This window comes from Hipposideros armiger, unplaced genomic scaffold, assembly GCF_001890085.2.
Source record: "Hipposideros armiger isolate ML-2016 unplaced genomic scaffold, ASM189008v1 scaffold_375, whole genome shotgun sequence".
In the NCBI taxonomy this organism is placed as follows: domain Eukaryota; kingdom Metazoa; phylum Chordata; class Mammalia; order Chiroptera; family Hipposideridae; genus Hipposideros; species Hipposideros armiger.
Genome location: NW_017731725.1, coordinates 1052326 through 1066070, shown reverse-complemented (window position 1 = coordinate 1066070; position 13745 = coordinate 1052326). Strand labels below are relative to the sequence as shown.

The 13745-nt window shown below is 33.3% G+C and overlaps 1 protein-coding gene across 1 annotated transcript in view; it reads right to left on the bottom strand.

Annotated features, from left to right (window-relative positions):
• LOC109393324 (protein eyes shut homolog) overlaps positions 1-13745 on the bottom strand; it is a 1090347-nt gene that overhangs the window by 238899 nt on the left and 837703 nt on the right. The window contains 1 exon segment of the mRNA XM_019662404.1: positions 10966-11119. Within this exon segment, the coding sequence (XP_019517949.1) occupies positions 10966-11119 (154 nt within the window).

The following is a 13745-nucleotide window of genomic DNA, read 5'->3' as shown; positions in this document are numbered from 1 at the left end:
ATTGGACATGAGCATTCTGGGGGTAAGTAAGAAAGAGGAACGTCAGGTGGGGTCGGCCTAGCCTAGCTTCTAGAGGAGGCAGGGCTTGCAGAAAGGATAGTGTCCGATTTTGGTGAAAGGAACAGACAGGGTATTTCAGAGGAGGAACTGTAGCATTAGGTAGGATGAATGTAGGAAACAGTAGGACTGTATTTGGGATGGTAAGGGCTGTGGCTTTAATGGCATGGGACAGTCCACGTTGGTAATAGAGGAAGATAAAGGTGTACAGGTAAGAAGCTGATAAAGGACTTTATTATAAGCCCCACAATTTGTCCTTGAAATGATACATGATGAGGAAGGGACTCCTTACAGATGCTTTGATTTAAGATGATCTCACTTTAGGAGTATTTTAGGAAACAAAATCAGAACAGCAAAGAGCTGTGTATCATGGCAGTTAAACATAAGGGATCTAGAGTTAAATGGTCTAGGTGAGCACCATGCTTCAGTTACTAGTTTCTTGATCTTAGATAAATTGCCTAATCTCTTTAAGCCCCAGTCTCCTCATCTTTTAAATGAGTATTATAAAAGTAGTTATCCTTGAAAGATATTGTGAAGACTAAATGAGATTGTGTGTAAAAGTATTTATCATAGTGTCTGTCACATAAGTGCAAAATAAATACTATTATCATATAAATTTTTAATAGGTGTGAAAACATGACTAAATTGAGATTATCGTTATGCAGGTGAAGTTTCTAGCACATCTTTGTAAATAAAATCTTGTTTGTTGAGAACATTTTCTCAATCTGTTGATATTTTGCTTCCTAGCAATTGTTATCAGTTTGGCTGAAATAAACTCATAAGTTTTCAAAAAAAAAAATCTTGTTTGTTGAATCCACCCCAAACTTGTCTATCTCACAAGAATCTGGACAGCCTTCTTTCCTGCTGTCATGGAAATAAACTTGCTTTTTGCAGTCTATAATATTTTGTGCACACTCCATGATTCTACTCACATGCTTTTTAGACCATATACCAGAGACTTCCTCTGATAGCTGCAGGCCTAACACTTTCCCATCTATGATACAATAAAAGGAGGCAAACCTAGCTAGCAAAGAACTTCCAAAACATTCTATCAGAGGGTAGCGGATTAATCACCCTACTGGCCACTCAGCATTATCAAAGACAATGGCTTTCAGAATAGGCCACTGGGAACCTCTCCTATGTCACACAAAATATATATTAGTTATCCCCAAATCTTCTTCAGGAGATTTTGTAAGACACATTGGAGTGTCTTACAAAAAGTGAAATGATGGACTAGATAAGAGAATATTTTTACTTTCACCAAACATTGTACCTCCCTCAAATATATTCCTTGAACAATGCCCTTGATGAACATTTAATAAATGTGAACTGATATATGTGACTTTTAAGACCTTCCTGTAAATTGCAAAATATGCTGCTAATAATCTATAGGAAAATTCCATATGAAGAAGAAATATATATGTGATGTCTTTGCTTTTCCTATCCATTAAACATTGGAATCAGTACATTAAATTCAACTAATAGAGCTGTGGAAAACTTTGAAGAAGATCCAGAAGATAGGGCTTAAAATAATTAAATGCTTAGGGAACAAAACCACGAGAAAGTAAGTTTATTTAATTGGAAGGAGAAATATCTATAGAAAACATCATTAATTTTTTTATGAAGTATTTTTAATGAAATGCTATAAAATAAAAAATAGTGAGCCATTTTTCTAGTCTCAGGGCAGCAATAGAAGAAATAGATTTATATGGATGATAAAATAGAACAATAATATTATATACATTTGATGATTTTCAAAGAATTTTCATATATATGATGCTCACAGAAGCCTCAATAACAAAAAATGGGTGTTGTTATCTGTATGTTTCAGATAAAGCAATAGATAGGTAAAATACTTCTTTGGGGTTATACAGAGTACTTTGCTCCCTCACTTCCCTATTCCCAAGGTTCTGCCGTTTAGGTGTCCTGTGCTTTCATGATGCTTTATGATGCATTTTGAATCATAATGGACATATAAAGATCTATCCTTTGGCTCTATGCCCTACTTGGTCAGTGTTCTATGGTCTAATGATACATCACTGAATGGCATCATTTGTGGTTTTCTATGTCCATGCTGCTGCACATCCACAAAATCGGCATCTGGGTTTTGAAGTGATTAGTATTTAGCTGTTCTTCCTAAAAGTCATTGTTTCTTTAGGTTGCTCCTTACTACAGAGAGTAGAGCCATACCATTAACATGGGGAATTCAGTCCTTTAGTTACTATGGTGGAGGTTATAGTGGGCGTAGCAATATGTGTCTAGTTGATCTAAAAACAGCATTAGCTTGCTTAGGTGTAAGTCAAGGCCAAGTGTCTTGGGCTTCATCAGCTAACAATCCTAGTGAGTGTTGTGGTGTGCTGCCCTGAGTGTCCCGAGGATGGGAGGGGGTAAGAAGGCCAGGTCCACTTGACTCAATTCAGGAAACTATGATCGCACTTACTCCAGAGCTCCCCTTACTGTCAGCTGAAACCTCTGTTGCAACTGCTTTGCAATTCTACTTCTTCTCGATGCAGCTTCTCTCACTGCCTTACAGATGTTTCCAAGAACATTCCCTAATAAACTTCCTGCATGAAAATCTGCACTGTTTATTTTCAGTGATCTTGACCTAAGGTACTAGTTATTAAGTCTCAGTGGCTGAGAACCAATTCCCTTAACTTCAGAAATTACAATCCATTATAGAATCTCCCTCTCCCAATATTTTTAGGAATCTTCAGAATTTCTTGCATGTATGTGTCCAAGTATCAGACTTGCTCATTGGTGATTTCTGTGTATCACCGATCCAAGACTTTACTTTTTTTCTTGTTCCAAGAATTCTCCAGAGGTTATGCCAAGCTGGAATTGGGTTTCCGTAGCTATTCCTGAGGCCTAGGTACTAGAGGAGTTAGAGTTCTCTTTCAGCACAATCTCTGCTATTGTGCCTTAGTGACAAGGATGAATGTCGCTGCCAACACAGTACAAGCAGGGGAATGCTCCTTTGCTATTTTATCCATTTGTGAGCTGGGAAGAGATTTCCAGGACATGGGTGAGTTCATCCCACTCCATCACATATGATTGGAAAATTCTGTCTTCCAAATGGTGAGAGCTTTAAAAAAAAGTGTCTAATAAGCTCTGATGTAAATTTTTATGGCATTTGATGTAGGGATTTGTCCTGCAATCTTCTCCTTTTTACCTTGGTAACATTTTGACTTTGAAAGCAGGATTGGGATTCAGATATTACTGGCAATCAGAATTATTCCAACTATTACAAAGCTAAAAAGTAGGAGGGACCAAGGACAGAGCTCAATATCAAATTCTATAAAACAGAAATTTACTGTGTCTGTTGATGGCATTAGAATAAATTAGCTGAAGAAATATTAAAAGTCTTTGTTCTATATTTATTGAGTTCAAACATTTTGGCTCAGTACCAGTATCTATCTATAAAACCAGCTTTCAATATAAAAAATTTAGTAAATCTTTTGAAGAGTCTTAAATTATTTTTAAATGTGCCTGTGTTAGGTGGAACAGAGTTCACAGATGTTAAATTGTAAAACAATTTATCTCAATATAGATCTTCTTTTTATTCAGTATATTGATGAAGTCATGGGCAATTTGTTGAGGATGAAGCTGGCATAGTTCCTTTCAGGCTTCATTTAGAAAGTTAGGTGGCGGGCCATTTTTTAAAATAAATAAGTTTGTCTATATTTTGAGTCCACTCTGTGAGAATTGTTCTAAAGAAGTTAATTAAGATAAATACGTTGTCAAAGAATGAAGCCTAAGAATAAGATTTAAAGAATTTTCACAGTAAAATATATTTCCTGGTAGTTATTTAAAGGCAGCAATCATATGTTCTCTAACCATGATGATGGATCTTAGTTAGGGAGAGATATGGGGCCTACACAAGTGGGTTGGAAAATACGTGGGCTATACATTTACATAATTAAATCAGTACTCCTTCACTTAATAAACAAATAATCTCGACATTTCTTTGTAAATCTTATTTTCCAACATGTTAAATCCCTTTATTTAAGTGCTCTGTGGGGCAAAGTGTTCTCTGACTATCAATTATCGTTTTTCTGCCTAAATTCTTATATATTTAGTTTGCCCCTAAGTCTTTATTTGTTTTCTGTTACTTTCTTATAGAATCTTGTCTTAAAGATGATAGAATATATAAATTTCAGAATTATAGAGGCAGAAGGCTTTTAGGGGTTGAAGTTCATTTTGCCATACATTCTGCTAACACACAAGAATAATTCAAACTTCCACAATAGTCTTTTCTGACAGTTGTAGAAATCTACCACTAATAATAAAGGGTGAAGAGAATGTGAAGCCTTCCTCAGGATACATGGCTACTTCTCAAAATAATTCCTTACCTTTTATTTTAATTTATTGTGAGTGTCCGCATTAGAAATTACAGTGTTTGATGATGATTAGCTGAAGAGCTAAACATCCTTTCACCTTGAACTTTATGTTCTCATCCTACCCAATCTCCACACAATTTCCTATGTGAGCCATGGTGTTATTCTACATCATGCAGTCTATGCTGATCCTCTTCCACCTGCTGTCCCCTGATAAATTCCTAATCTTTCTTCAAAATCCAGTTCATTTCCTACTCCATGTTATAACTGCACCTGCCAACTGCTATCTCCCTTTCTTCTCAGTAGAGTCATTGTGGTTGTTCTCAGGTCTTGAGGGTCAACCCGTTTCTGGTCTGTCTCACCATCTCAACACATCAGAAGATGAGAAGTTGTGGACCTGAGTCTTCACTTTTGTGACTTTGCTAATAGTCATTCCATTTGAACAATTTGAATGAATTGCAAGACAGAGGAACACATATATGATTACATAGTCAAACAATGACTTGAAAAAACATGAATATCAACCTGGCTTGAATTCAATATGTCCGTTGAATCCCCTGACACATTTTTCAGTAAACATGCTGTGTAGACACAGGTTCACATTCAGATTATGATGTCTTTGCTTAGAAAGTTCCATTCTATTTCTGCATCACTAACCACCAAACTGATAGTTAACTTTTTTGTTTCTTAAGATAATACGCAAGTTTTAAGCACAACTATACATGCTAGCAGAAGACTCTACTCAATAATCCTAAACAACACTAAAATCACCAACTTCTAGACCCACAGACATTCTTTAAAATTTTTCTTAAGCTTATTTAGTGAAAGAAATTTTAGTTTTACAGTAGATATTCACAACTGAATACAAATAAACTGCACTATAACTTGCGGTCCAGCTAGTATTGATGTATGTTATGTGTGGACATGGGTTGCATGATTACTGTGTTATGTATGGATTAAGGATCAACAGCAATGTTTAGATTTATGTATTTGTATACATGTCAATGTAATAACAAAATATTATATTGTATTTCCCATATTGAGCTCTAGTTTTTCTACATTTCCTCTAAGAAATACCAGATGGAGGAGTTGATGGAAAAGATACAGAAATTAATATTGAAGTGATGAAGTTTGACCTTTTTAAAATGAAAAGCTTGCCAAACTTTCCATATTGACATGGCAACATTTTATGAATAAATCTAATATCTTATAGATTTAGCACAGTTCAAAAGTCACCATCTGTTTCAAGAAGTGAAGGTTCTCAGTAACACATAGTTTCTTGGCTCTAAGACATGCAATCCATAGTTTATATAACATTAACTATCAGGAACATGTGACAAACTTTTATATAGTTTTAGAAAATTAGAAACATAAAGAACTTTTTGAGTTATTCTCAAAATTATAGCTGATAATACGTTATGGATATTCTTCTTATGTTAACTTGAGTATTCTGCTCATTGTCTGTGTGGAGCTAGTTATAAGTCAATCAGCTGGGGCAGCAAGTTGTAATACAAGGAATTTACATGGGAAAACAGCAAAACACTAGACTCTTTTGCGCAGAGTTGTCTGAAAGGCCTTTGGCAAATTAAACATGGGTATTATAAAAAATTGTAGTTTGTTTCTTTCTTAATTTTTATAAATTATTTACTAGTCAATCTCTTTATTTGATATAGCCAAAATAACTCAGAATCCTTTTTATTTCCCATTCTTTTGAGGTTAATGCTGGTTTTGCATTCATAAATTTGTAATCTATTTTCTTAATCAAACAACTGTGGGAAATAAGAAATAAATAAGATCACATAGGAGGTAAATAATGAGTAGATTTACAAAATGCAACAGCAGTTTTCATTAGTTTATTTTGTTTTCTGGGCCTAACATCTAAGAAGGTGATATGACAAGAAGGCTTGCAATGGTTTCACCTGATGTTTGTTTGAGTTTTCTCAAGTACTAGGGTTCTTGTTTCCCAACTACTAAAAACCTTTCTAGCCATTGTTCAATGGGTCTTAAACCAAGCATGCGTTTCTTTACACTGGTCTCCTACTAAAATGTGGCTGATTGGGACATGCAGTTGTGGCAGTCATGCCATTCTTTGCCACCACCCACCTGGCTTTGGCTACCCTAAGAGCTTATTAACCAAAATTAATCATTAGATATTAGAGTGTGCCTTAGACACACGTAGATAAATCTTTGAGGACATGTTGTCAGGTGTTTGGGATGGTGAAATATAAGAAAGGCAGAATAGGCTATGTGTCTTTAAAACATGCAGATAAAACAGTAAATTATCTAGAAGAAAGGACACAGGACTTCTTTAGAGAACAAAATAATAGATAAAGAGACAGTTTTTGTACAGGACAGACACAAAAAGTGCTAGAAAAATTTAAACTTCAGAAACTTTAAAAAGTATATATATAGTATGACAATTTTTCTGAACCTCCCTAAAGGAGAATAATCCTTGTGAAAACCAAGACTCTCTCTATGTGATCCTTTTCAAAATTTGTTAAAATGAAAGACAAACTGTGCATGAGTATGAATTACAATGTATCTGTGGAACTGTGATCTCTGCTCCAACTCATTTAAGAAGAACTTCTATCTTGATACCAAATTGACCTCAATCACTACAAGTGGCTTATTCAAGTTTGCTCTACTTTTGTCATCTATCCTACAGATATAATGCAGATTTAATGAGGAAATACTGCCATGTTTATTCTCAGTGGCTAGTCACAAAATAAAAATCAAAGCCATCTTTTCCACATTTACCTTAGAGCTTATTCCATTAACTTTTGAAAATAAGTTCTTATCAATCATGCTATGGTATTTGATTGCCAAGAACCTTTAAATATGTAAGAAATTCCATCGACATTCATATAATTAAAAAAGAACCAATTCATATGCTTTTAAGGGCGTTTATGAATCTGAATAGGAAGAGTCCCATCAGTGAGAATTAGGATAGCTAGAATGAACAATACAAAAAGACTGCTTTAATTTAAAATTATGCCCAGTTAGGATGGAGAAGTAAGAGTGGAACACTCAAAACAACAGAGAGAATGTGACATAACAACTGGACAGATAGGGATAAAGCAAAAGACAATATCCTTCGAAGGATGTACATTAAGACAGGGTCAGAAGCCTTAGTGTGTGTGTCTTTCTCCATTTTCCCACCCCTCTGGCAGGAACGTTTTCTCAGGTAGACTGTACCATGTTGCTCCAAACTTCTAAGGGACTTTATAGTCTCAATTACTCTTGACTTTTCAATGTATTAACACCTTCCACTCAACTAATAATTTCATTGATAATTAAACATGCTCAAATCTCTTTAATCTTACTGTTTACCCCCTCTTGACTCCTCCCCTCCTTCTACTTACCATCTTACCTCTTTTTACACCTTCCCAATAAAAGTTTTTGAAAGAGTTGTCTATACTTGTTATCTCAATTTTCTCCAATCTCGCTTCTTACTCTATCCCCGTATGATGAAGTCTTCAGTTTATTGGGCCATGTGGATAGTCCAAGGGACTATCAGAGCATTTGATAAACCTTCCCATTGCCCTTCCTGACACCCTCTCCTTTTGTTTGCCTCCTACTGCTTTGGTCATTCCTTCTCAGATTGTTTTATAGCTCCACCTTCCTTTACACAGTCATTAAATGTTAAATCCACAAGACTCAGTACCAGGCAATTTTTCTACTCACTTTATACTCTCATTCATACCATGGTTTCAATTATTATCTGTGCATTGATGACTTATAAAATTATATTTCCTCTCCTGTGAGCTCTACATATATTCAACTTGCAAACTCTACTTGATATTTCAAAGGCACCTTAATCTCATCATGCTCAAGCCTGAACCCACCATCTTCTCCATTAAACCTTCTTGCATTGTTTACTATCTCAATGGATATTAAAATCTTCTATGTAGTTGCACAACAGAAACTGCGGCCAAATATATCAATGATGTATTATAAAAATGAACACTTGAAACCTATATAATTTTACTAGCCAATGTCACCCCAATAAATCTAATTTAAAAAAAAGATCAAAAAGAAAAAAAAAAGAAATCCCAATCTGTAGCAGAAAGTGTTCTACACATTGTGGTATTTGGTTTGAAGATACATTGATGTGAGTTTGAACATACATTAAACAATTAAACAAGACAGAAGTAACAGAAAAGGAAGTAAGGCATAAAAATTAAGACATATTGAGAGTGTTTAGCAAATGAGCTCTCAAAAATTCTAAAGTTAATTTTAATTAATTAATTTTAATTTACCATATAAATTTAAATAATTTATATTATTGTATGAATTTAAATGATTTATATAACATGTAATATACAATATGTAATATAGTCCTAGAGTCAGCCTTTCATCACCTTGAAGTCTTGTAGGATGTTGCCTCTAAGACATAGCAGATTGTCATTTTTGCATCAGTATAGATAACTCTTTGTAAATTTCTGAACTTTAGATAAAATTAACTGAAAGACTTGGTAAGTCCTTAGTTTTCACTTTTACTAGAAATGGCAATATTTTTCACAGGATGCTTTCAAGTTCAGGCGACCTAAGTATCTGAGTGGTTTACTTGAGGACTGCACAATTAGGTCATCATTACTTAAAGGCAAAAAATAAAATAATTTCTTTAAGAAAGTTTGGCCAAAAATAGAAATTATGTCATATGCAATCAAATGTGCCAGTTTTTTGCATAAAATTATTACAGTAATAAAAATGATGGCATTTTGGTAGAAATCACTTTTAAATTGCTTTCTAAGTTATTCAACTTCTCATCTGGTTTTGGGGGGGATCAACTACTAATCTTTGTAAGAGAGACTATTGAAATTGGAGTTAAGTCCATCATTCTGAAAGTTTGTTTTGTCTGTACAGAATTCAGTGTTCCAAAATGGTATGCCTAATTTATGAATAATTTCAATACCTTAGGGTAATTTCATTGCCTTCTTGTCATAACCAACTGAATTGCCCAGCCTAGATACCTTCATTTTTCATTCATTCAGACATTTACTGAGCAACTTTTCATCTAGTGCTCAGGCTAAGTGCATTAAAAATGAATAAGATGCTGTCCCTGCCTGTAAGGAATTTCTATTTTCAGATTGGTGTCAACTTTCTGGATTTTATTTTCAGATTGATACAGACCCTGGAAATGTTTATTTGATTTATACAACCTTAATATGCTAGCCAAGATTTTTGCTAATCTGACTAAGTTATCCAATTGTCATATAACACATGCACTGAGACACAAAATGTTATTTTAAACTGACATAGAGTAACTTTAGAGACCATTATCACTAGAATGCTATACTAATGAAGAATTTTAGATTCTTGGCTGTTATGTAAAAATTTCGTTCAGTAATGTCCTTGGGATGTGACCATTACATTCAGGCATTTCTCTCTTCTGATATTTCCTAATTTTGAAGCATGAACTAATTTCAAGACAGCTTTCCAAAAATGTATATGTTCCAAAAAGACATTTCCATTTAATATTCAATTTTTTCTACTGGATTTCCTTTTTCTGTGCAAAGTCAATGGCTTTCCTCTGCTGTCTCCAATTCTTAACAGCTATACTCCTTTCACTCAATAGATGTTTCGGTCTTTATTTTTTCTATCTGACTTATTTTGCTTAACAGTCAAGAATGATGTGACTTTACTGATATGTGGGATATAAAACTGAAAGCAACAACGGAACAAAACAAACAAAGAAACAAAAACTTATAGAGACAGACAACTGTTTAGTGGTTACTAGAGGGTAAGAGGGGTGAGGGTATGGTAGAAGAAGAAAAAGGGAGTCAAAGATATGGTGGCGGAAGATTTGACTTTGGATGGTGGACATTGAATGCGATATATAGAAGATGTATTATAGAAATGTACACTCGAAATCTATATAATTTTACTAACAAGTGTCACCCCAATAAATTTAATAAATAAAAAAAAGATGTTTGTTTAAACAGTTGAACAATTTCTTAACTTCAAAGGAACAACCTGACTATTTATTTGCTCTATGATATTTTCAAGAAATTGATACAATCAAATTACACCTTACTTTAGTTTGTAGTTTACTTCACTACATTGCAGGACATTTTGTCCTGTCTAAAACATCCATATTTGGTCCAGGCCAAATGGTCCTTGGTTCAAATAGCCCATAATGTTTATTTATACTTTTGATTTACAGGACTAATACAAAAAAAATTATGTTTCATTGGTCCAATAATTGTGTTTTGGCTGTACTGCCAATAATAACCCTTCTTGCCTTAATAAAATATCTGTTAATGGCACATGGGGTTAGGTACCTGGGTTGGGGCTGGAGTCTTGTAGAAAAGTGGAATTTATAAGGCCTATGCACCTTTTGGACAAGAACGACTTTCAAGCACTTTTGGCACGGGCGAAATGTCTCTGTGGACATTTTAGATAGCATCAAATGTCCACTAATCCTCCACCAAACTGAAAAAAGTGATTGGCAAAACAATTTTCAGATGGACATTTTTGTCTTTCTGTATTTGGGTGACTATTACACATATAGATAACATTTAAAAAATAAGACCCAGCACTATAGTTTTAAGAAGTACTGTGGAATACTTACCGTATGGTGAGAGGGATGAATGCATTTGTATTAATGCTATAATTAGCAGAAAGAGTCAAGCTGTTTTGAGAGCTTCCACATCCATATTTAACTGTGGGTCTTCCTTCCACAAGAAATAAATGGAGAAACGGTTGTCCAAAATTCTTCTCACTACCTTCAGGAATAAAATTACATTACATTAGTGATTAATATAGATTTATTTTATTCAATAACAATCATTCATTGAACAGGCTCATTTTTTGCCCTCAAGGAGTTACGATTTGGTGATATGGGAGGAGTGCTATTAGATAATTATTCACTGCAACAAGTACTATATTAGAAATGTACATTACTTTTCACAGATTGAATATAGCAAGGCATTAACAGCATTAAATTGACATGAGGTTAACTACTGACTCAATTTAACTATTTTGAGCCTCAGTTTCCTCATACATTATGATGGGATCATGAAAACAACTAATTATTAGAACTACAAGGATAATCAAATAAAAAATAAATTAAAAGGAACCGGGATCCAATTAGGTTTTGATTAATTGAATTATTATTTTTTAATTCCTAATATTTTAATTTAATACAACCTTTTTTAAAAATCAAAATGATGTAGATATATAAAGAAAAAAAAGAAACATTCCCCCTTTCTCTAGACTGCTTTTCATCCCGGTTGGATGTATTGTTTTCTATCACTTACCTATTCACATACAAATATTTATATAGCCCTGATTTTATTTTTAAAATTAATAAAATGTAATAAATAGGGTTATTCATCTTTCTCTTTGACTTAATGATAAATTCTAGATATCTGTCCATGTAAGTACATATGAGCACATGTGCATAAGTGTATGTATGTATATATATTAATATATATGTAAATATATAATATATATAAACATATACATATATGTATATATATGTGTGTGTGTATATAACACATATATGTGTGTATATATATATGTGTTTTATATATATATGTATATATAAAACACACATACATATATGCCATAATATTCCAACATTATGCCCAATAATATTGCAATTTGTACTACCTTTGGACAGGACTTAAAAGCTCTAGAAAGCTCATTATTAAGCCCTTGAAGGAAAGTTCATTCTGTTGTTTCACTAAAAAGATGCTTGAAGATCCATTAGTGAAGACATATGAAGTTGGCCTCTTTTGAGATAATTCTTTATGATTTTAGGCTGTGTAGTAATTTTTTGGATATTTCTAAATATTTATCCAGAAAATATTTTGAAACTCTATAAAATTTGTAATTCTCAAAATTTATTTTATCCTAGTGAAGTCATTGATTGTACCGTATTTCCCCAAGTATAAGACACACCCTTTTTTGAAAATTTTGGGGTCTAAAAACTGGGTGCGTCTTATATGGTGGCTGTAGATTTTACTTGCATTTCCCACTGAGGACGAGGCAATATATGAAGACAGTGATTCGTCATCAGACACAGATGAGGACAAGCTAATGGCTGGGAGTTTTGATAGTGATGAGTTGTATGAATTTTACGATGAATAAAACTTGAGTTCAATAACTTTATGTAATACATTTTTTTTTCAAATTTTGGGCCCCAAAATTAAGGTGCATCTTAGATATACATGCGAGTGACTTATACATGGAGAAATATAGTATATACTGATTTAGATTTATTAGATCCAAAACAATATTTTTTAGAAGAATAAACTGTAATCATTACTTGCAAGACAATGGACTCTAGTTTCTAGATATCATAGCCTTTTCGAGAGATAATCTTAACACTTTTGAGTCTAAAATTTATATATATAGCATATATTTATATAGTATATAGATATTATATATATATATACTTAGTCTCATAAGAAACAAATAATAATGAAATAATGTAGAGAGAAGGAAAGAATGATATATCAGTCAACTTTTGAAAGATTTGGTTTGCTCGAATATTGTATTGGGTTGTAGATCTGAAATTTTCTAAGCAGTTTTCTTCATCACTTCATTGACATATTGAAGATACAGTATTTATGGTTTATATGGTTATATTGTTTACTGTTTCCATTAAAAATGGGTAGTTTTCTAAATTTGAACTATTGTAATGAGTGGTCCCAAACATCAATTACAGTTTGATTTGAGATCATGTATAAACAAACATTCAGAAGAGATTCATTGGTCATCAGTTTGGGTTAAAATAAAATTCATTATTCCTTATAGAACTGATAGTGATTAATATACATATTATGCTTATTAAATTAGGTATGTAGTCAAATTTGTAAATTTTCATAAAGCAAAATGGATTTCTACCACCTTTCATAAAAGAAATCTTGATGATAAAATTACATTTGCATTATTTATAATCAAACTAAAATATAGTAAGATTAATTGGTTTACCCTAAGTTATACAGTTAGCTCACACTGACTTCAGTTCAAATTCTTTTTTTTGGGGGGGGTGGTTATCTCCACTTTATTTTTTAAATTAAATTTTTAACTTATTTTTCAGTTACAGTTGACATACAATATTATATTAGTTTCAGGGACTTCAGTTCAAATTTACCCTTGGTCACCTACTACCATTTTGATCAGGATTGCCAACAGCAGCAGTTGGATGATCTCTCCAGCCTTGGTGCCAGCTTTGCGGTATGTGATAAAGACTGTTCTCTGATAAGACAAGAGCCTATCTGATACCCTACAAATCTTTATAACATGATTGATTATTCCCTGAGACCACTGCACTGTACCCGTGAAGCTAAAGCTGAATAATACTGAATGTCAACTATAACTATATATATAACTATATATATA